General features: G+C 32.7%; 1 protein-coding gene and 2 pseudogenes across 5 annotated transcripts; 2 read left to right on the plus strand and 1 right to left on the minus strand.

The window, feature by feature from the left end:
• The first annotated feature begins 3,313 nt into the window (after positions 1 to 3,313).
• On the plus strand, positions 3,314 to 5,065 carry LOC121220756 (aminoacylase-1B-like; annotated as a pseudogene).
• Positions 4,039 to 10,139, plus strand: LOC121220808 (aminoacylase-1). 5 transcript variants are annotated; one of them, XM_041100312.1, is made up of 5 exons: positions 5,143 to 5,642; positions 6,804 to 6,941; positions 7,366 to 7,605; positions 9,509 to 9,645; positions 9,796 to 10,139. In XM_041100312.1, exons 1-4 carry the CDS (start codon positions 5,427 to 5,429, stop codon positions 9,617 to 9,619), a joined length of 705 nt encoding a protein of 234 aa, XP_040956246.1. In that variant the 5' UTR covers positions 5,143 to 5,426; the 3' UTR covers positions 9,620 to 9,645; positions 9,796 to 10,139. The 5 variants fall into 5 exon arrangements, with proteins under 5 accessions (XP_040956245.1, XP_040956246.1, XP_040956247.1 ...); XM_041100313.1 differs by having other exon boundaries at positions 9,530 to 9,645; XM_041100314.1 differs by having other exon boundaries at positions 9,536 to 9,645.
• Positions 10,140 to 13,128: 2,989 nt separating this feature from the next.
• LOC107892629 (LEAF RUST 10 DISEASE-RESISTANCE LOCUS RECEPTOR-LIKE PROTEIN KINASE-like 1.1) lies at positions 13,129 to 16,227 on the minus strand (annotated as a pseudogene).
• Between the last annotated feature and the right edge of the window lie 881 nt (positions 16,228 to 17,108).

The following is a 17,108-nucleotide window of genomic DNA, read 5'->3' on the forward strand; positions in this document are numbered from 1 at the left end:
TCGACAGATCTTGTGGGGGGTGTGGAAATGGAAGGAAATGAAGGAATGAAGGTATTAGAAGGCAGGAGAGAAAACAGAAAATGTCTTACCGAAATTAAGGGCGTAAGACATTTTCCCCAAATTTGTAATTGGTTTTCCCGTGTTGCGGAATTGGTTTTACAAAAGGAAAATATTTTCCTCCTATCAAACACTGGAAAATGTGTAAAACCAATTCCGGAAAATATTTTCCCCTATCAAACACAGCCTTAATGTTAGGTAGTCAATTAGAGTAATTAAATCTTGATCATGGATTGTCGTAATATAGCACTTGACAAGTAGTTAACTAGAATTCTTGGTTGCATATTGATTGCTTAAGAATCACTTAGTCCCCGAACTTTATTGGGTTCGATCCTTGGAATACTTGGGTGTTCTGTTGTAACACTACAAATATTAAAACTCGACCTGTCACACTTTTAGTACTATAACAGCCCATTTTTCAGTGGTGTCGAAAATAGTAGTTTCGGGTAGGGGTGTGCATAATTCGGGTAAAATCGAAAAAATTCGGTTAACTGACTGAATTCGGTTAATCGGTCGGTTAACTGAATTTTTTCGGTCAGGGGTCGGTTAATTTTTTATAATTTTTCGGTTAACGGTTAATTCGGTTCGAAACCGGTCGGTTAACCGAATTTTTTTGGTTAACCGAAAAAATTAATAAATAAAATTATCCAACCCAACCCAATTACCCAACCCAATTACCAACCCAACCCAATTACCTAACCCAATAAAACTAAAACTAAAGTCTACCCAATTACCCAACCCAATAAAACTAAAACTAAAGTCTACCCAATTACCAACCCAATAAAAATAAAGCTAAAGTCTAACTCTTAAGTATCTACCCAATTACACTTTTTTTTAGGTTTAATGCAAATGAAGATTTTTTGGAGAGAAGAAATGGATATAAATGGAGAATATTAAAGACTTACATTTCAACTATGTGTTAATTTCAAGAATTATGTAATGTTTTTAATTATGCAGTGATTCAAAGACTTATGTAATATTTTTAATTATGTAGTGATTCAATTCGAGTAATTCGGTTAATTCGGTTAATTTTTAACCAAAAATAAAAACCATACAATTTTCGGTTAATTCGGTTAACCGACCTAATTAACCGAAAAAATTTCAGTTCAGTTAATTTTTTTAAAAAAATTTGGTTCGGTTAACGGTTAAGAATTTTGGAAGGTCGGTTAATTCGGTTATAGCTATTTCGGGTCGGTTAACCGGTCGGTTAACCGAATGCACACCCCTAGTTTCGGGGCCACAAATTCGACGAGTGAGCTCGTAAATATTATTATTTAATATTTACAAGCCAAATATAGTATTATAATAAAATTTTATTTGATAATTTATGTTATTTAAACAAATAATTAGGTTCAATTGGTAAATCCTTAAAGTCAAGTGGTTTTGGATAATGAAGATTCAGGACCTCGTTTCTATAAATTGAGCCGTAAATAGTTTATTAAATATTTTTCAGAGTGTTATTAGGGTCATATTAAAATTTAGTTAAGAAATTTTAATGTTTAGATAGTTAATTAATTGAAAATGACGAAATTGTAAAAAAAAGTGAAACTTAATAGCTATAGATTTATTTGTATTAAATAGATATAAAAGCATGAAATAAGGGTCTTAAGTAGTAATTCAACTTATTTTAAGTTTAGTGGATGATCATGGCTTGGCATTTGGTGAAATTTGGTTTAATATTTAAGGTTAAAATAGTAATTAGTTAATTTAACTTAAAATTAAGTAATGAAAAGGTATCATCTTTTTCACTTGGAGAAGGGGATGGCCAAAACACCATCTTTTGGTGAAGAAGCTTTCGGCCAAAGTTGAAATCTCATGTGTGGTATGTTTTCGAGCCCCGTTTTTAGTAATTTTTATATTTTTGAGCTCGCTTTAGCTTAATCTAGTTAACTCGGGGGTCAAATTGTAAAGTTGTAAAATTTTATATATTATTCCGTGGATGAATTTGATATGTTTATGGAGTTTTATGGTAATTGTTAAGTTTGTTGTTAAATAGACATATTTTGTTAAGTAAATTTTTTATGATTTTAAGGTTTAGGGACTTATTTATAAAAATTGTAAAATTAAAGGAAACTATTGTAAATTATTGATAAATTTGGGTTGTTATAATATTAGGTAAAAATTGGATAGCATGATTTATGGTTAAAAATGGTGAAATTACAAGTTTTGGGTTTAGGGACTAAATTTTGAGGGTAATTTTGTAAATTTCCATTATTATGGGTTATAAGCTAAATTAATTATTTTAAATACTAGAACGGGATTAATTGAATAAAATTATTTATCTAGATCAAGAAACGACTCAAACAGACATTAATCGCGGAAAAACCAAAATAGCGATTAGTCGTTGAATCACATTAGGGCATTGTTTTGGTATAGATAAGTTTGTATAGAGTTAAATTATTTTTATATGATGTTTTAAATGAGTTACTATAAATAATTATGTGAATTAAAATCTTGATTTGTAAATTGTTTGGAAATGGATAGTATGGATTGATTTGTAAGGTTAGTTTATTTAAAGCTTGTAATTGAGAAATGTGAAAATCGTGGTGATATACAAAAATGTTATAATGTAGTGGAAGTAAAGGATTTAAGACATAAAAGTCCTGTTTGAACCTTAATAATTATTAGGATACAAATGACATGTCATTAGGGTTTATACGATTTCGGGTGTTGATCTTGAATGTCCTACAGATGGCTGAGGTCCTGCATTTGTTGCAGATTCCCCACAGCTTGTGTGAGCAATATCATGTAGCTAACATTCTAACCCATAGCTCGTGTGAGTGGGCCTATTTTACAGCTTGTGTAAGCACTATTGAAAAAGGAAATGTTATGATTACATGAAAAGGCATACTAGCATTCCCGAGTATTTGATGAAATTCTAGATAGTTCAATGAGTAAGTAAAGATTAATGGAAAGACATGTATAAAAACTTAATGTACTAATGTTCATATGAAACGGAAAGATGGATATGCACATATGCAATGAAAATGATGAGAATTTATCATGCGACGGATGAAATATGCATGGAATTTATTTCTTAACATATGATATGTTTCATAGATGTTATGTTTACTTATTATTTACTAACTATGTGGACTCAAATGAGTAGAATGTGAAATGGATATATATATGTGTGATGGATTATTTATAAAACCTAAATGTTTATTAGGTATATGACATGATTTACTATGTTATAGTATGTATGATATATGAAGTTTGAGGTGTGAAAGGTAATGAAAATAAAAGTACATAGTATATGGTGAAAATGATTGATGAATTTGAAAAGCTTGAGATGTTATATGCCTTATTTGGTTAAATTTATATGTGCATTGCTTCACCTAGTAATCTTGTGAGGTGTTGTATATAGGAGAATAAAATTTGGACTATGGCTAAATGGAATCATTTATGGTTGTTTAATTAATGCATTTGGTAAGTTTAAGTTTCGTTATACAAACTTACTAAGCATTAATTGCTTACCTAGTTGATTTTCTTTGTTTCTTTAAGTCATCAGAAAGCTCAATTAGTTGGAAATTATGTCAGAGCACAATCACACTATCTAATGATCCATTTTGGTAAATTTTGGTTATTTTGGCTGATGGTTATAAATGACATGTAATAGGGTTATAAATGTAGTCTTGGTAATTAGTTTATTTTTAAATGGTGCCAAGTTCATTTATTTTCATATCTTCCAATGAAAGTTTATAAATGATGTGTATTCATATGAGATGATAGTAACTATGCATGCCCTTATGTGAGTAGAGAGAAGATGATTGTGTGGTATGGTTATTTGGCATGTATAGGCTGGTTACCACTTACACTATGTTTGGTTTGGTGTATTGGCTATGCCAATACACCCCTAATCGGTGGGCCCCACCTAATCCGGCTATATTCAGTTGTTTGGTTTGATGTATTACTAATACGTGTGTAATCCATTACCTTCCTAATCGGTGAAAACCACCGATTTCTATTCCCCCTCTTTTGTCCAGATTAGCTACCGCTTCAGCAAACCTCCCTGTTTTACCCTCCCCCGATCCCCTTTGTTTCTCTTCTGTTCCTTCTAGCTTCATCCGCTTCTGGGTCTCCAGGTTACTGCAACTGTATAAGAGAAAGGCCTTTGTCTTCTAATTTCCTCATTCCGCACTTCGGTTCTCTCTCTTTGCGGCATCTATCATAGGTATGGCGACAACCATTGCAGCCCCTGCCAACGCGTCATTGTTCATCTTCTACTCTTTTCTTCACTTCTAAGCTTCACAAATCCAACACCATCCCCGACCCAAGATGAACAATCCCAAATCATATCAAGGTTCCAAGAATACCTCCGAATCAACACATCCCAACCATCCCCGAACTATAAAAAATCGACCCAATTCATCCTATCCTTAGCCGAATCCCTTTCTTTAGAAACCCAAGTCATAGAGTTCGTCTAAGGAAAGCCGCTCGTTATCCTCAAATGGCCAGGCTCCGACCTTTTCCTTCCTTCTATCTTACTCAACTCCCACACCGATGTCGTCCCTTCTGAGCGTTCGAAGTGGGATTATCATCCTTTCGGTGCCCACATCGATGAAAATGGTAATATATTAACTAGAGGCTCCCAGGATATGAAGTGCGTGGGCATGCAGTATATGGAGGCTGTTCGTAGGTTGAAGGCTTCTGGGTTTCAGCCAAAACGGTCACTTTACTTGTCGTTTGTCCCTGATGAAGAGATTGGTGGCCATGACGGTCTTGAGAAGTTGGCTCAATCCGATGTTTTCAAGAATATGAATGTTGATATTGTGCTTGATGGAGGTGAACCAGATTTTACTTTTTAAAATTTATTAAAAAAAATTGTAAAACCATGTTTTGAAATGGCTGATATAGTTAATAGTTAATAGATTGGTGGGCAATGCTTCTTGTTCGTTATTGAGCTTGCCGGTGAGGACCTGAATTTGTAAGTACAATAGTTGGGACTTGGGTATTTGTAGATATTTATTTAATTTTTTTCAGATAATATTTGTATTTGGGTACTTTAGTAAGTGGATTCGGAATGGATGTGGATATTAATGTTCCTATATCCATTATCTGAATCTGTTTTGGGGAATAAGGGATTTGGATATCCAAACTATTTAAAAAATTTTATTTTAAACAAGTATTTGGACTTACTAAATACTGATCTTAGCGGATTTGGATATCTTAGTTATATTTGGATTTGCTGCGGATAGTAAACAGATTTAGATTTTAAAGCAAATTTGCGGGTTTGAATTTTATTGACATTGCAGATATCTGATCCGCTAGTTGGCCGTATATCTGTTAGTGATGATAACATAATGTTGTTTTGAGGAACAGGGTTGGCTTCACCCAATGAGAATTACAGGTTATTCTATGGAGAGAGGATGCCGTGGTGGCTGGTGATAAAGGCTACTGGAGCTCCTGGACATGGGGCGAAGCTTTACGACAACAGTGCAATTGAGAACCTTTTCAAGAGCATTGAGAGTATCAGGAGGTTCAGGGCTTCGCAGTTTGATTTGGTCAAAGCTGGTTTGAAGGGTGAAGGAGAAGTCATTTCGGTTAACATGGCCTTTCTGAAGGCTGGCACGCCTTCTCCCACAGTAAGTCTCTGTAAATTTAGATAATTAGTTGCTAAAATCTTTACTTGTTAAAGTCCTTGTAGTTAGTTTACATGCATTGCTATTAGTTATGATTTCACTAGATATTTTCTTAATAGTATAGCTTCAGATATTTATCATAAAAGCACAGAAGATAACCAAATTTTTGCTCATGTCTCAGGAGCAGTCTATAACCATACTTGTCACTTGGCTTTGACGCACTAGAACTTTAAGAGCCCTAATGAGCTTATACCGATTCCTTTCCTCAAACACTTTAGAAAATTAAAGAAATAGATAATCTTTCTTTTAAAAAACAAAATGTTAGTGTATGAATCTTTATACAAGACATGAGGAGCATATACTCTTTGACAAGTAATATGAAGCATCTCATGAGGCTTTTACTGGATATGAAATGTTAGTCATGCACATTGATGGAATAGAAATAATTTCCTAGTGACTCAATAGTGGATTTTCTTGTGTCAATTTGATGTCTTTAACAGTAATTATTAAGTATTAAACAGTAAACTTGGCATCTAGGTCCACTTTGGTACCTATACTGTTTCTTGGTTCCACTTTGGTACCTGAACTGGGCAACTAGGTCCATTTTTGTCCCTAAATTTGGATTTCCTCAATATCTAATGATGTGGCATAATCTCAGAGTGCCATGTTATCAAACTTTTACATTTTTCAAGTTCAAAGATCAAAATGGATCTAGTTGTCAAGTTCAGGTAAGTTCAGGTACCAAAGTGGATAAAAAAAAGTGAGGTTCCAAAATGGACCTAGTTGCCAAGTTCAGGGACCAAAAATTGCATTAACCCTAATAAATATGTTAAGTATATATCAACATGGAAAGCTGTGGCTTGATTGCATTGTTTCATTGAAGATGGAAAACAATGTGCATTAATCTATGTTCCATAGTTCCTTAAAGCACTCGGTTGCTAGAGGAACTAAAGGACTAAGCTTTCTGTGCTAAAAATGCTGGACCATTTAATGCATGGTCAGTTAGGCCTTTTAGCCTACCTTTCTCCTTTCCGTTACTGCACACATTCATTCTGCTGGTCTATCATCAATTTTGTTGCCATTTTGCATTCATGGAAAAAAAGATAGTTATATATGTAATATCTATCTCAAACATACGTGGGTTCTTTTATATTTTTCTGCCAGGGTTTTGTTATGAATTTGCAGCCGTCTGAAGCAGAAGCTGGTTTTGATATTCGAATACCACCAACAGTTAATGCAGAATTCTTGGAGAAACGGATAGCTGAGGAATGGGCACCTGCTTCTCGAAACATGTCATTTGAGGTAGAGCAAGTGAAACACTTCTCTCTTAGAAAAAAATGGCATTCTGTAAGAATAAAAGGGTGGTGTACTATGTTTTTGGGATCTGTTAGTACAAAATTTCATGGCATCCTGCAATATATTTCTTGAAATCAATATGATTATGTCCTGTGGTTTGTTCAATATTTTGTTCTGCTCATACTGTCAGTTATATGACCTTACACGCATCCCCTCTCCCGCTTTTTGAAGATAGTGACACTCGTCAACTTGTATCGATTTGATATCATCTGAGTCACTGTCTAAATACAAGATCAGTGCATTCCAGGGGAAACAAAGGCGATAAATATTAGGAAAAGAAAAAAGCTGCCCACTTGTATGAGTTTCTCATGGTGTGTTGCTGTTTGTGTGATACCGAATTGCTTCCTAAACTAATTATTTCTGTCTGCAGTTTAAGCAAAAGGGTTCTACGCAAGATTACCGGGGAAGGCCACTCATAACTGCTACTGACAGGTCGAATCCATGGTGGGCTTTGTTGGTAGAAGCTATCAAGAAAGCTAATGGAAAGATTGGGAAGCCAGAGATTTTTCCCGCTGCTACAGATTCTCTTTATTTTCGGCAACAGGGCCTGCGAGCTATTGGTTTTTCACCTATGGCTAACACTCCTGTTTTGCTTCATGACCATAATGAGGTACATCTTGTATTATTATCGTTATATGTTAATGTGCATGCTTGCATATTTATGCACACTCACACAAAATACTGTTAACCCCAATTAGGCGCCTCTTGCATTAGTATTGTCATATTTATGCTTGCATCTTATATTACAAGTGCAGATAGCCGAAACCTATAGTACTCTTTAACCACAAATGACTCGTCATTGAGGATTCAAGAAGTTACAATTTTTTGTCATATGCACATTTGGATCCCATCTCTTGCAACTTGCAAGTGGTATATATGATGGAAAATGGATTATGAGCATTTATACACTTTTTCCTCTGATATAGAGTAGAGTATAGAATCAATACACATTATGACCATGTTGCTTGGACTCTTCATTTGTTTTTTGAAATTCCCATGTCTAACACATGGATACGGGGATATAACTTCCAAGAATCCTCCAAATACATGACAAAACATAAAAAGGACTAACCTTGCTCATGTTGGATACATAACCATATCCGACACTCAAACCCGAGTCCAAGTAACTTAGCATTTTAATGAAGGTTGACAGAGATGATCTACCGTGTGAATACAAGTATGTGATACAAGAAGAACTAAAACTCCCTTCAGTTAACATTCACTGCCAAAATGTGATCTGAGTATCTAATTGTTGTCTTTTCTACCTTACTGCAGTTTCTAAACCAAGCTGAGTACATGAAAGGAATCGACGTATACGAGTCCATTATTAAAGCATATACATCATATATCCCACCTGGAAGAGATAGCCTTTCGAGAGAAGAGTTGTAAAAGGGTTAGCACGGTTGGGTACCTTCTTCATCGAGTGATAACTCTTAGTTTTTCTTGCTGCCTCGAAGTATACCATAAAGGGAGTGGAGGTAATGTTATCCTAGAAATGTATCAATAGCAGTGGAAGCAGTTCATCATGTTACTTATGGATGGTGGGTTATTTGAATGTGCCCTGATGACATGTGCCTCGTTTCCTTCTTTGTTGTAGCGTTTTCATTTTTCATAGTTCCTTGTCAAAGTTCTACTTGGTGGTTGAATAATGGAGTTTGAGATGAAATGACTCCTTTAAACATTATAGTGCTTTAAACTGATGATTTCTTCAGGGATGGATGGGTCCTAATTATTCAATCTAGGCTTTTATATGTATATTATTTTTGCATGACCTCTATATGCACCTGAACGATGTATATGTACTTGAACGATAATATTTTATATGATATTGATAATATTAAGAAGTCCTAATTGCAATGACCTCTATATGCCTTAAGAGTATGATTTTTCATTTGAGAAAATGGTTATGCTATGTTTATTTTACTTCATTTCTATCTTTTAATGAGAAAGAAGGGGCCCTTGTTTTCAATGTTGAGTGTTGAAATATAAGTCCAATTAGCATGGTTTTAAGTCCTAAGGTAGTCACATTGAGTTATTCTTAATGTTTAGCATGATCTTCATGTTTTGGCATCTGTTGGGGTATGCTTGATTGATTTCCCTTGATATATGATATTGATTGACTTTACATTGGGTTTTATTATGAATTAGGGATACACTAGTTTACATGTAGAGAATGCTGTCTTTGCTTTGTGTGACTGTTTTATCTGTCACGTTTTTACTGTTAGTGCATCTAGTTTCCAAGCATATAATAACTTAAAGCATTATTTAGTATTTAGTTATTTGTAAGCTGTCTTTAATTATCTGTTAGTGAAGTAAGTACTCACTTTTTGCTTCATTGACCAAGCTTTAACTGACCTATATCAAGTTGCGTTATGTTTCTTGAGGATTACTTCTTAGCTGTCTTTCCCGGTAGAACTTGCTAAATGATTGGCAATAGGGATTTCCTTTAACCGTCCAACCATTTTTTGATCGGCCAGTTGTTGTAATTACAACTTTCTTTTGGATTTTACAAGTTCCCTACTATCTTGATGAAGCTACAGGATGGGGTTTGGAAGTATCTGAGCTTAAGAAACAACTGCAGGAAGCCAAGTCTAATGGCATCACAGTTAGGGCCTTGGTTGTAATAAATCCAGGCAACCCAACAGGACAGGTATCAATGAAATGCTTTCAGAAAAGTATATTATAAATGAAAAAGGTTCATGCAATTTCATTTTTCTATTATTTCATTTACGGAATGTGAATGAGCTTATACAAAGTTTGGAATTTTGACACAGAATATAAACTCTTTTACTGTCTCCAGGGTATTATGGAGAGTGTGGAAAAAGGGGAGGTTACATGGAGGTTACTGGGTTTGGTGCTGATGTGAGGGAGCATATATACAAATTAGCATCTGCGAATGTGTGTTCTAACATCACTGGTCAAATTCTTGCTAGTCTTGTAATGAGTCCACCTAAGGTTATATCTTTTGCCATTTAAAGCCAGTTATCTGTTTGTATTCAAATGACATTGGATGTATGACATAGGACTAAATAGATTTTGAGCTTTGACAAGCTGCTTATAAGCATTGTTTCTTATAGAATAAACACATTATTGGAGAAAGCTTTTGAATCTCCCAACTATTGGATTTGGGTTTCTTTTTGACAATTTGTTTATTGTGCTTTTGTTTAGATGATGAGAAAGGAAAGTCAAGAATTATATTTACTCGTTAAGTTAAATGAAGATATTTGTAATTTAAAAAAATAAAAATTCAATATAAATTTAAAATAAGAGTTTAACTACAAAATAAGAGTTAGTGGCAAAAATTAATAAAATTTAAATTTTAGTGGTAAAATTCAATAACATAAAAATTAAGTTACAAATTTACTCATATTTTTTTAAAAAATAACGGCAAATATAAATAAAAATAAAGTACAGTGACAAATTTCAATATTTATCTATAGTATGATGATAATTTCGCACTTTAATACTTTTTAAGAAAACAATATTTGAATTTTTTAGAATGGTACGGTAAAAAAAAATTTTAAAACATAATTATTGTGCCAGCTATTTTAAAAATTTTACCAAACACAATTTTTAAAATTTTTAGATAATTTGGTAAGAAATTAACTGTATTCCAATTATTAAATAATATGGTAATTTAAAATAATTTTAGTACAAGATCATATATATCTAATATAATTAATCGTCATTAATTTGAATTTATATTAAATAAGTAATTGAAAATATATATTTTATTAAATTATATTTAATAATAATTATGTTAAATTATATTTCATAGTATTATATATTATGATTTTAGAAAATTCATATAAGAATATTTAATATTAAGAATTTTATTAAATTATATATTTTAATTAAAATATATTTAATAGTAATTATGTTAATTTATATTTTACAGTATCATATATTATGATTTCAGTAAATTAATATAAGAATATTAATTATTAAGAATTTTATTAAATTATATATTTTAATTAAAATATATTTAATAAAAATTATGTTTAAATATGATTAAATTATTTATTATTGATAATAATAATCTTATTATAATTTAAATAACAATAACAATAATCATTTACCAAAACAAATTTATGCTAAGGGTATTCTAGTCATTTTAATTTTTTCCATTATGCTATTACACCTCTATTACATTCAACCAAACACAAGATTACTATTACGCCTCTATTCCATTACATTCAACCAAACAGTTGATTTGCTATTACACCTCTAATCCAATACACCTTTAATCCAATACACATCTAATCCAATACACCTTTAATCCAATACACCTCTAATCCAATATAGCGAACCAAACGCACCCTTAGTATTTTGATGTTTGAGTTGGTATGTTTGGATTGCTACCAAACTTATGCATATGTTAATATGGCTATGTAAATGTATGTATATGTTTGTGACTTTGGACCATCTTAAAATGCCTTTTAAATATGTGTTTTGTGTTCATTTATATGTGGTAGAAGTGATATAATGATGGTGTAAGCATAGGAATATATGTTTAGATTATAATGCATGTTTGAATGGATTGAATAGAATAATGATTGAGGTGTCGTTTAAATGGCATATTGGTTAGAAATAGTTTGAATGTGATTTTGTCATGTTTATAGATGTTTTGAGGTATGTTTTATATATGTTAATGATGGTTGAACTGGTAAATCTTTGTATGCAAGTTTTGGGCTTAGAATAACTTGATTTAGAGGTAAATTTTGCTACACACGGCCTAAGACACGAGCTGCCACATGACCGTGTGCCACACACAGTCACCCCACATGGCCGTGTGTCATTTAAATTTTTTAGTTGCAAGGTGAACCACACGGACTCAGAGAGTTACACGGCCTAACGACACAGCCATGTGACCCAATTTCGTATACACGCATGGGCGAACACATGGGCTGGGACACGGCTGTATGACCCCTATTTTCAAAATTTTTAACTTTTTCCTAAAATTTCTTATTTGTTTCAAATTAGTCCTAGCTTGTTCTTGAACTATTTTTAGGGCCTCGAATGCTTGATTTAAGGTCCAAATGTGTATGTTTACTAAGATTGTGATGAGTTCTGATAATTAATAACAAATGGTATTATTGATCTATTTTGAAGTAAATTATTCTAATTTGTACTGTAATGCTCTGTAACCCTAATTCGACAACGGAGAAGGGTTAGGGGTGTTGTAAGTATACAGCTAGTTATAATTGTTTTTGTGTTGATGAATAGCCTTAGTGCATACATGCCGGGGTGCAATCAATTAATCTTAAAGGTTAGTAGATATCCAATGAGTTCACCGATTTTCATTGTGTTGATATCTTTGACCTTTTTTAAACCAGTCACATTGATCGCAAAACGTTTAAGAAATAACCTTAAAATCTTCCTAACCAGCATAGCATTTGAATACACCAAGAGCAAAAGCTTGGTCAGAGATATCAGGAAGTGTTGCATGAAAATTAGACAAGGATTTACCATCAAGAATTTTGACTTTGAGAAATCCAAACTTGATCGTTAACATTTGAAGTTTGATTATTTAGTAGTGGAAGTTCCTTCACATGTTGTCTCTAATATTTTCCAAGCTTTTCATGGAGTAGTGTGTTTGGAGTTCTTTCTAAACTCTTGAAGGTCATCATTGTTTAAAATAACATGAAAGCTTTCAAGTGTGCATTTATCAACTTATCTTCCTTAATGATCCATGTAATTTACATCAACAGTAGAAGGCTCCTAACTAGCCAACATCACTTTCCAACCTCACTTATCCAAAGACTTGATAAATGTCATCATCTTGCCTTTCCAATAGCATAGTTGGAACTATCAAGTATAGGGAGCCTTTAAATTGAGCTTCCTTTCACATTTAATCAACTAAATAACAAGATATTCACCTAATACATTAAGTGCCTAGCTCTGATACCAGTTATTAGTGTTGAGTTGCTTGTCAGTTATATGTTAAGTTGCAACTAGAGTACCAACTAAAAGAGTAAAAAGTAGAGGTGGACACAAAAAATTGGTTACGTAGTTGAAAACCTTTTCTTATGTTTGTGGGACATTATCCAAAGAGAAGTCTACAATTAAAAAATAGTACAAATTGTGGTTTAAGCTCAACCTACTCACCGAGTTCCAAACTCACACCTATACATCAAGTAAGATCACTTTCCCCACTAAGACTTTCTTCCCCTTGAAAGCATAGCTACAAAATGATCATGAAAATAATTTTGTTTACATGTGTTATGTATTAAAACAAGTTCCTCTTGATGAACAAAATAAGTGTTTTTATTTCGTACATAATCACATAGACAAGTCTTCTTCAAATAGGCATTGCAGACTTATAATCTTCAGCTACGGTGAATGAGATATGCTATTGGAATTGTACTTCAATTAATCTTAGATATGACATAAATTAAGTAGAGATATTCTCCATCTAAATTTCTATAGAAACTAAATCTCCTTAATTATGGTAACTCAATCACATATAAATTGTTCAAATAAAGTTATTGATTGACCGATATTCAACAATATTAAATCTATAGAATTGTTGCTCAAAATTCTTAATGAAATGTAAGAAATAAAACAAAATTTTTTCAGTAAAAAAAATATGCCAACATATATGATAAATTGCACAACTGTCTAGTTACTAAATGACTTGCAACTGACGGTGCAACGAGTACTAACAAATTGCTTTATCCACTTCTGTGTTCATGGATGTTTAAATAATATTTAGATATGTTGAACCTGATATGATTACAAGGCACTGAAAAAAAAAACATTATGTAAACACAATACTACATGACATGGAAAAGAAACACAAACACGATTGAAAATATGTCAAAATCTAAGAAAATTAAAAATTATTAAATTATCAAAAGTTATATAAATATAAAAAATTTTAAAACACAAATATGAAATAAATAAAAAAACATATGAATCAAGAATTGCCAAGCCTAAATATTAATACCATCTTTTACCTAAATGTGCTCGTGTTTCAAGCCGGGCTATAACTAAAAACCTTTTGAAATTCATTATCAAAGTCCATTCGAGTTAGGTCAGGACCAATCATAATAGTCTTGGTATTTTGAAAAAGTTTGAATCCTAGAGTTGACATTGTTAGGAGAGCTTTACCTAAATACCACCATTGGCCCAAACATAACTAAGCTTAAACCGTAAAATGAATGAAAACACTCGTGGTTGTGCCAAAAAATGTTTGTAAAATATTAAATTTAAATAAAATGTTAATTTTATTAGTTTCAAGCCAAACGAAATTAATCTAAACTAAAATTCACCATGCTCAATTCAGGTAATCCTATTTTTGAATATGCCTAAAATTAATGTTGTGTTTAATTGAGTTGATGTCACTCATTTATCATATCTCATATTAGTTGGGAAATTATTAAAAACTCTTATTTTTACAAAGTAATAATTACTATTTTAGAAGAATTTTTATCTTTTTATATTGAATTAAGTCATTATTTGAGGTTTGTACTTGACAATTTCTCCCATTAAGATTTGAACTTTTCTTTTCTCCAACTTGAGCTCCCAACTTGGGGCAATTTACCAATAAAAGCCATTTTTTTCAAAAATTACCGAAATGGGCCCATTTTTTAATTATTTACCGGAATGGTCCTTTTTCTGGGAAATCGCGTCCACGTCAGCCCGAGATGCTGACGTGGACGCGATTTTGGCCCGCGCGTGAACAGTACCCAACGGTCAAAAAAATAAAATACCAGACCCATTTCGATAAATTTTTTGACGCCTACATCTTACATTCTCTTTCTCCGCTTTCTGCAATCCTATCTGCTCACCCTGAATTCCTATCATTGTCTGCAACACTTGTTCTATAGAAGGTCTCATATTCCTCTCTTGTTGTAAACACCGTAAAGCCAGTTCCACAATTGCCGTTACCATTATTTTCGTCGCATAATCGTTCTCGAATCGAAGAGATGGATCAACCAATTCATGCAATGCATGGTTCCTGATTCTGTTCATACCCATGTTAGCCAAATTAATATCATCTCGGTGCCTACTGGTGTCCACTGCCGGTTTTACGGATATAAGCTCAAACAAGACCACTCCGTAACTATAAACATCACTCTTCTCACTGAGTTGGTAGCACTGGAAATACTCAGGGTCAACGTAACCGGGTGTGCCTTGTGGAGCAGTTGAGACATGAGTAACACCATTAGGAAACAATCGTGAAAGACCGAAATCAGCTACTTTTACTTTGAAACTATTGTCTAGGAGAATGTTAGCGGTCTTAACATCGCGATGTATGATATCCGATGCATGGAAGTGAGCTAGTGCATTCGCTGTCTCTACTGCAATGCTCAGCCTAATAGGCCAAGTAAGGAAACCGCTATTTGATAGCTTCCCATATAAATGATCAGCCACGGTTCCATTAGGAATGTACTCGTAAACAAGGAGAAGTTCTGTGCTACGTTTTGACGTACATCCATAGAGTGTGACAAGGTTCGGGTGGCGTATTCGAGGGAAGATCTCGATTTCATTCATGTACTGATCAACACGCTTGAAATTGGTCTTGTAAAGGCGTTTAACCGCAACTTCACGCCTATCATTGAGCATACCTAATGATGAAGCAAATACAAGGAAATTAATGGTGAAGGGCGAGTAATGTTTGAGAAGTTAATGTCTTACCATAATAAACAGTGCCAAAGCCTCATTCTCCAAGTTGTTTAGCAAGATTGAAATTATCAGTGGCTTCCTCAAGTTCTTGATAACTAAAGACGTGAGTTCCAAAGTAAATGCTCTCTTTTTCGATTGAAATATAGGGCTTTTTTGGTATTTTGAAAAAATAAATTTTGAATCTTTTTGTACTTGTATTTATTTTTTTAATATTACATCAATATTACATCAATAGCAACAAGTACAAAAAAGATTCAAAATTATTACCAACAAGATTTGAACCAAGGTACTAAGGGAAAAGAGCAAGCATCTTAACCAACTAAGCTAAACTAATTAATTGACATATTATAGAAAAACTGTTATTATCTTAATTATATTACTTACGTTCTAACGATTTATCGGACCTATTCCATACACGTGTCAAATAAAAAAAAAATACAACAATTCTGTAAAAAAAATCGGTGTTTACTTCAAATAAATAAGGAAAATAATGATTTGAATGTTTCAAAATTCAATTTTAAACCGAAAAAATCGAAATTTAGGGGTAAAAAAGGATCTTTTTCGATGAAAACTGCGGCAAACCGCCTGAATACTTGAACATCGAGTTAACAGTGAATCAATCAAAAGGCTGAATACTTGAACATTGAGTTAACAATTCCGGGTTAACCGAGCCAAAAGTTATGGCCTTTCAAAGTTTTCCAAGCTAAAAAACATAAACTGTTCATCCACATCAGCAAATCGCGTCCTCGTAGGCGCGATTTGTGTCCATGTAAGCAAAGCGCGCTGATGTGGACGCGATGTTCTGACACGTCCCCTGACATTGCGCTGACGTGGGTGCGATTTCGGGGAAAATGGTTCATTCCGGTAAATAATAAAATACCGGGCCCATTTCGATAAATTTAAAAAAAAGGGCTTTTTTTGGTAATTTGCCCCTCAACTTGACTTCTATTAAATAAAATTAGGTTCTATGATAAAAATGTTAATTTTTTTTAATATAACGACACATGGTTTTTATAGTATAATAAAAATATGTTTTTAAAGGAATCGAAGAGTAAGGATTTTTTAGTGACGATTTCAGAAAAAAATCATCCTCATCATGGTTCACGTGAAAGAAAAAAGGAGGAGATAGCTGCTGCCATGGGGGTTTAAAATTTTTATTTAACTAAAATATATTTTAATTATATTATAAAAGCCACGTGTCAAATCATGGTTCGTTGTATTAAAAAATCAATGGTGTTATTATAGAAATTAATTTATTTAACAAAAGTCAAGTTAAAGATTTAAATTTAAAAAAAAAAGGAATTCAAGTCTTAATATGAAAGAAATTGTAAATTTAGATTCGAAATAATGAGTTAATCATTTTATGTTTTATATAAAATCTAAAAAAAATTAGAATTTAAAATTAAAACATAATAACTTATAATGTATTAACATTATTTTAAACCGAACTGTTATTTAAATTTTATATCAAATATTTTTTAA

This window comes from Gossypium hirsutum, chromosome D09 (genome assembly GCF_007990345.1).
Source record: "Gossypium hirsutum isolate 1008001.06 chromosome D09, Gossypium_hirsutum_v2.1, whole genome shotgun sequence".
Taxonomy (NCBI): domain Eukaryota; kingdom Viridiplantae; phylum Streptophyta; class Magnoliopsida; order Malvales; family Malvaceae; genus Gossypium; species Gossypium hirsutum.

Coding starts and splice junctions, on each gene's coding strand:
- LOC121220808 (XM_041100311.1), top strand. CDS start 5,427: ATGCCGTGGTGGCTGGTGATAAAGGCTACTGGAGCTCCTGGACATGGG. Junction 5,643..6,803: donor CTGGCACGCCTTCTCCCACA/GTAAGTCTCTGT, acceptor TTTTTCTGCCAG/GGTTTTGTTATGAATTTGCA. Junction 7,606..8,270: donor TGCTTCATGACCATAATGAG/GTACATCTTGTA, acceptor ACCTTACTGCAG/TTTCTAAACCAAGCTGAGTA.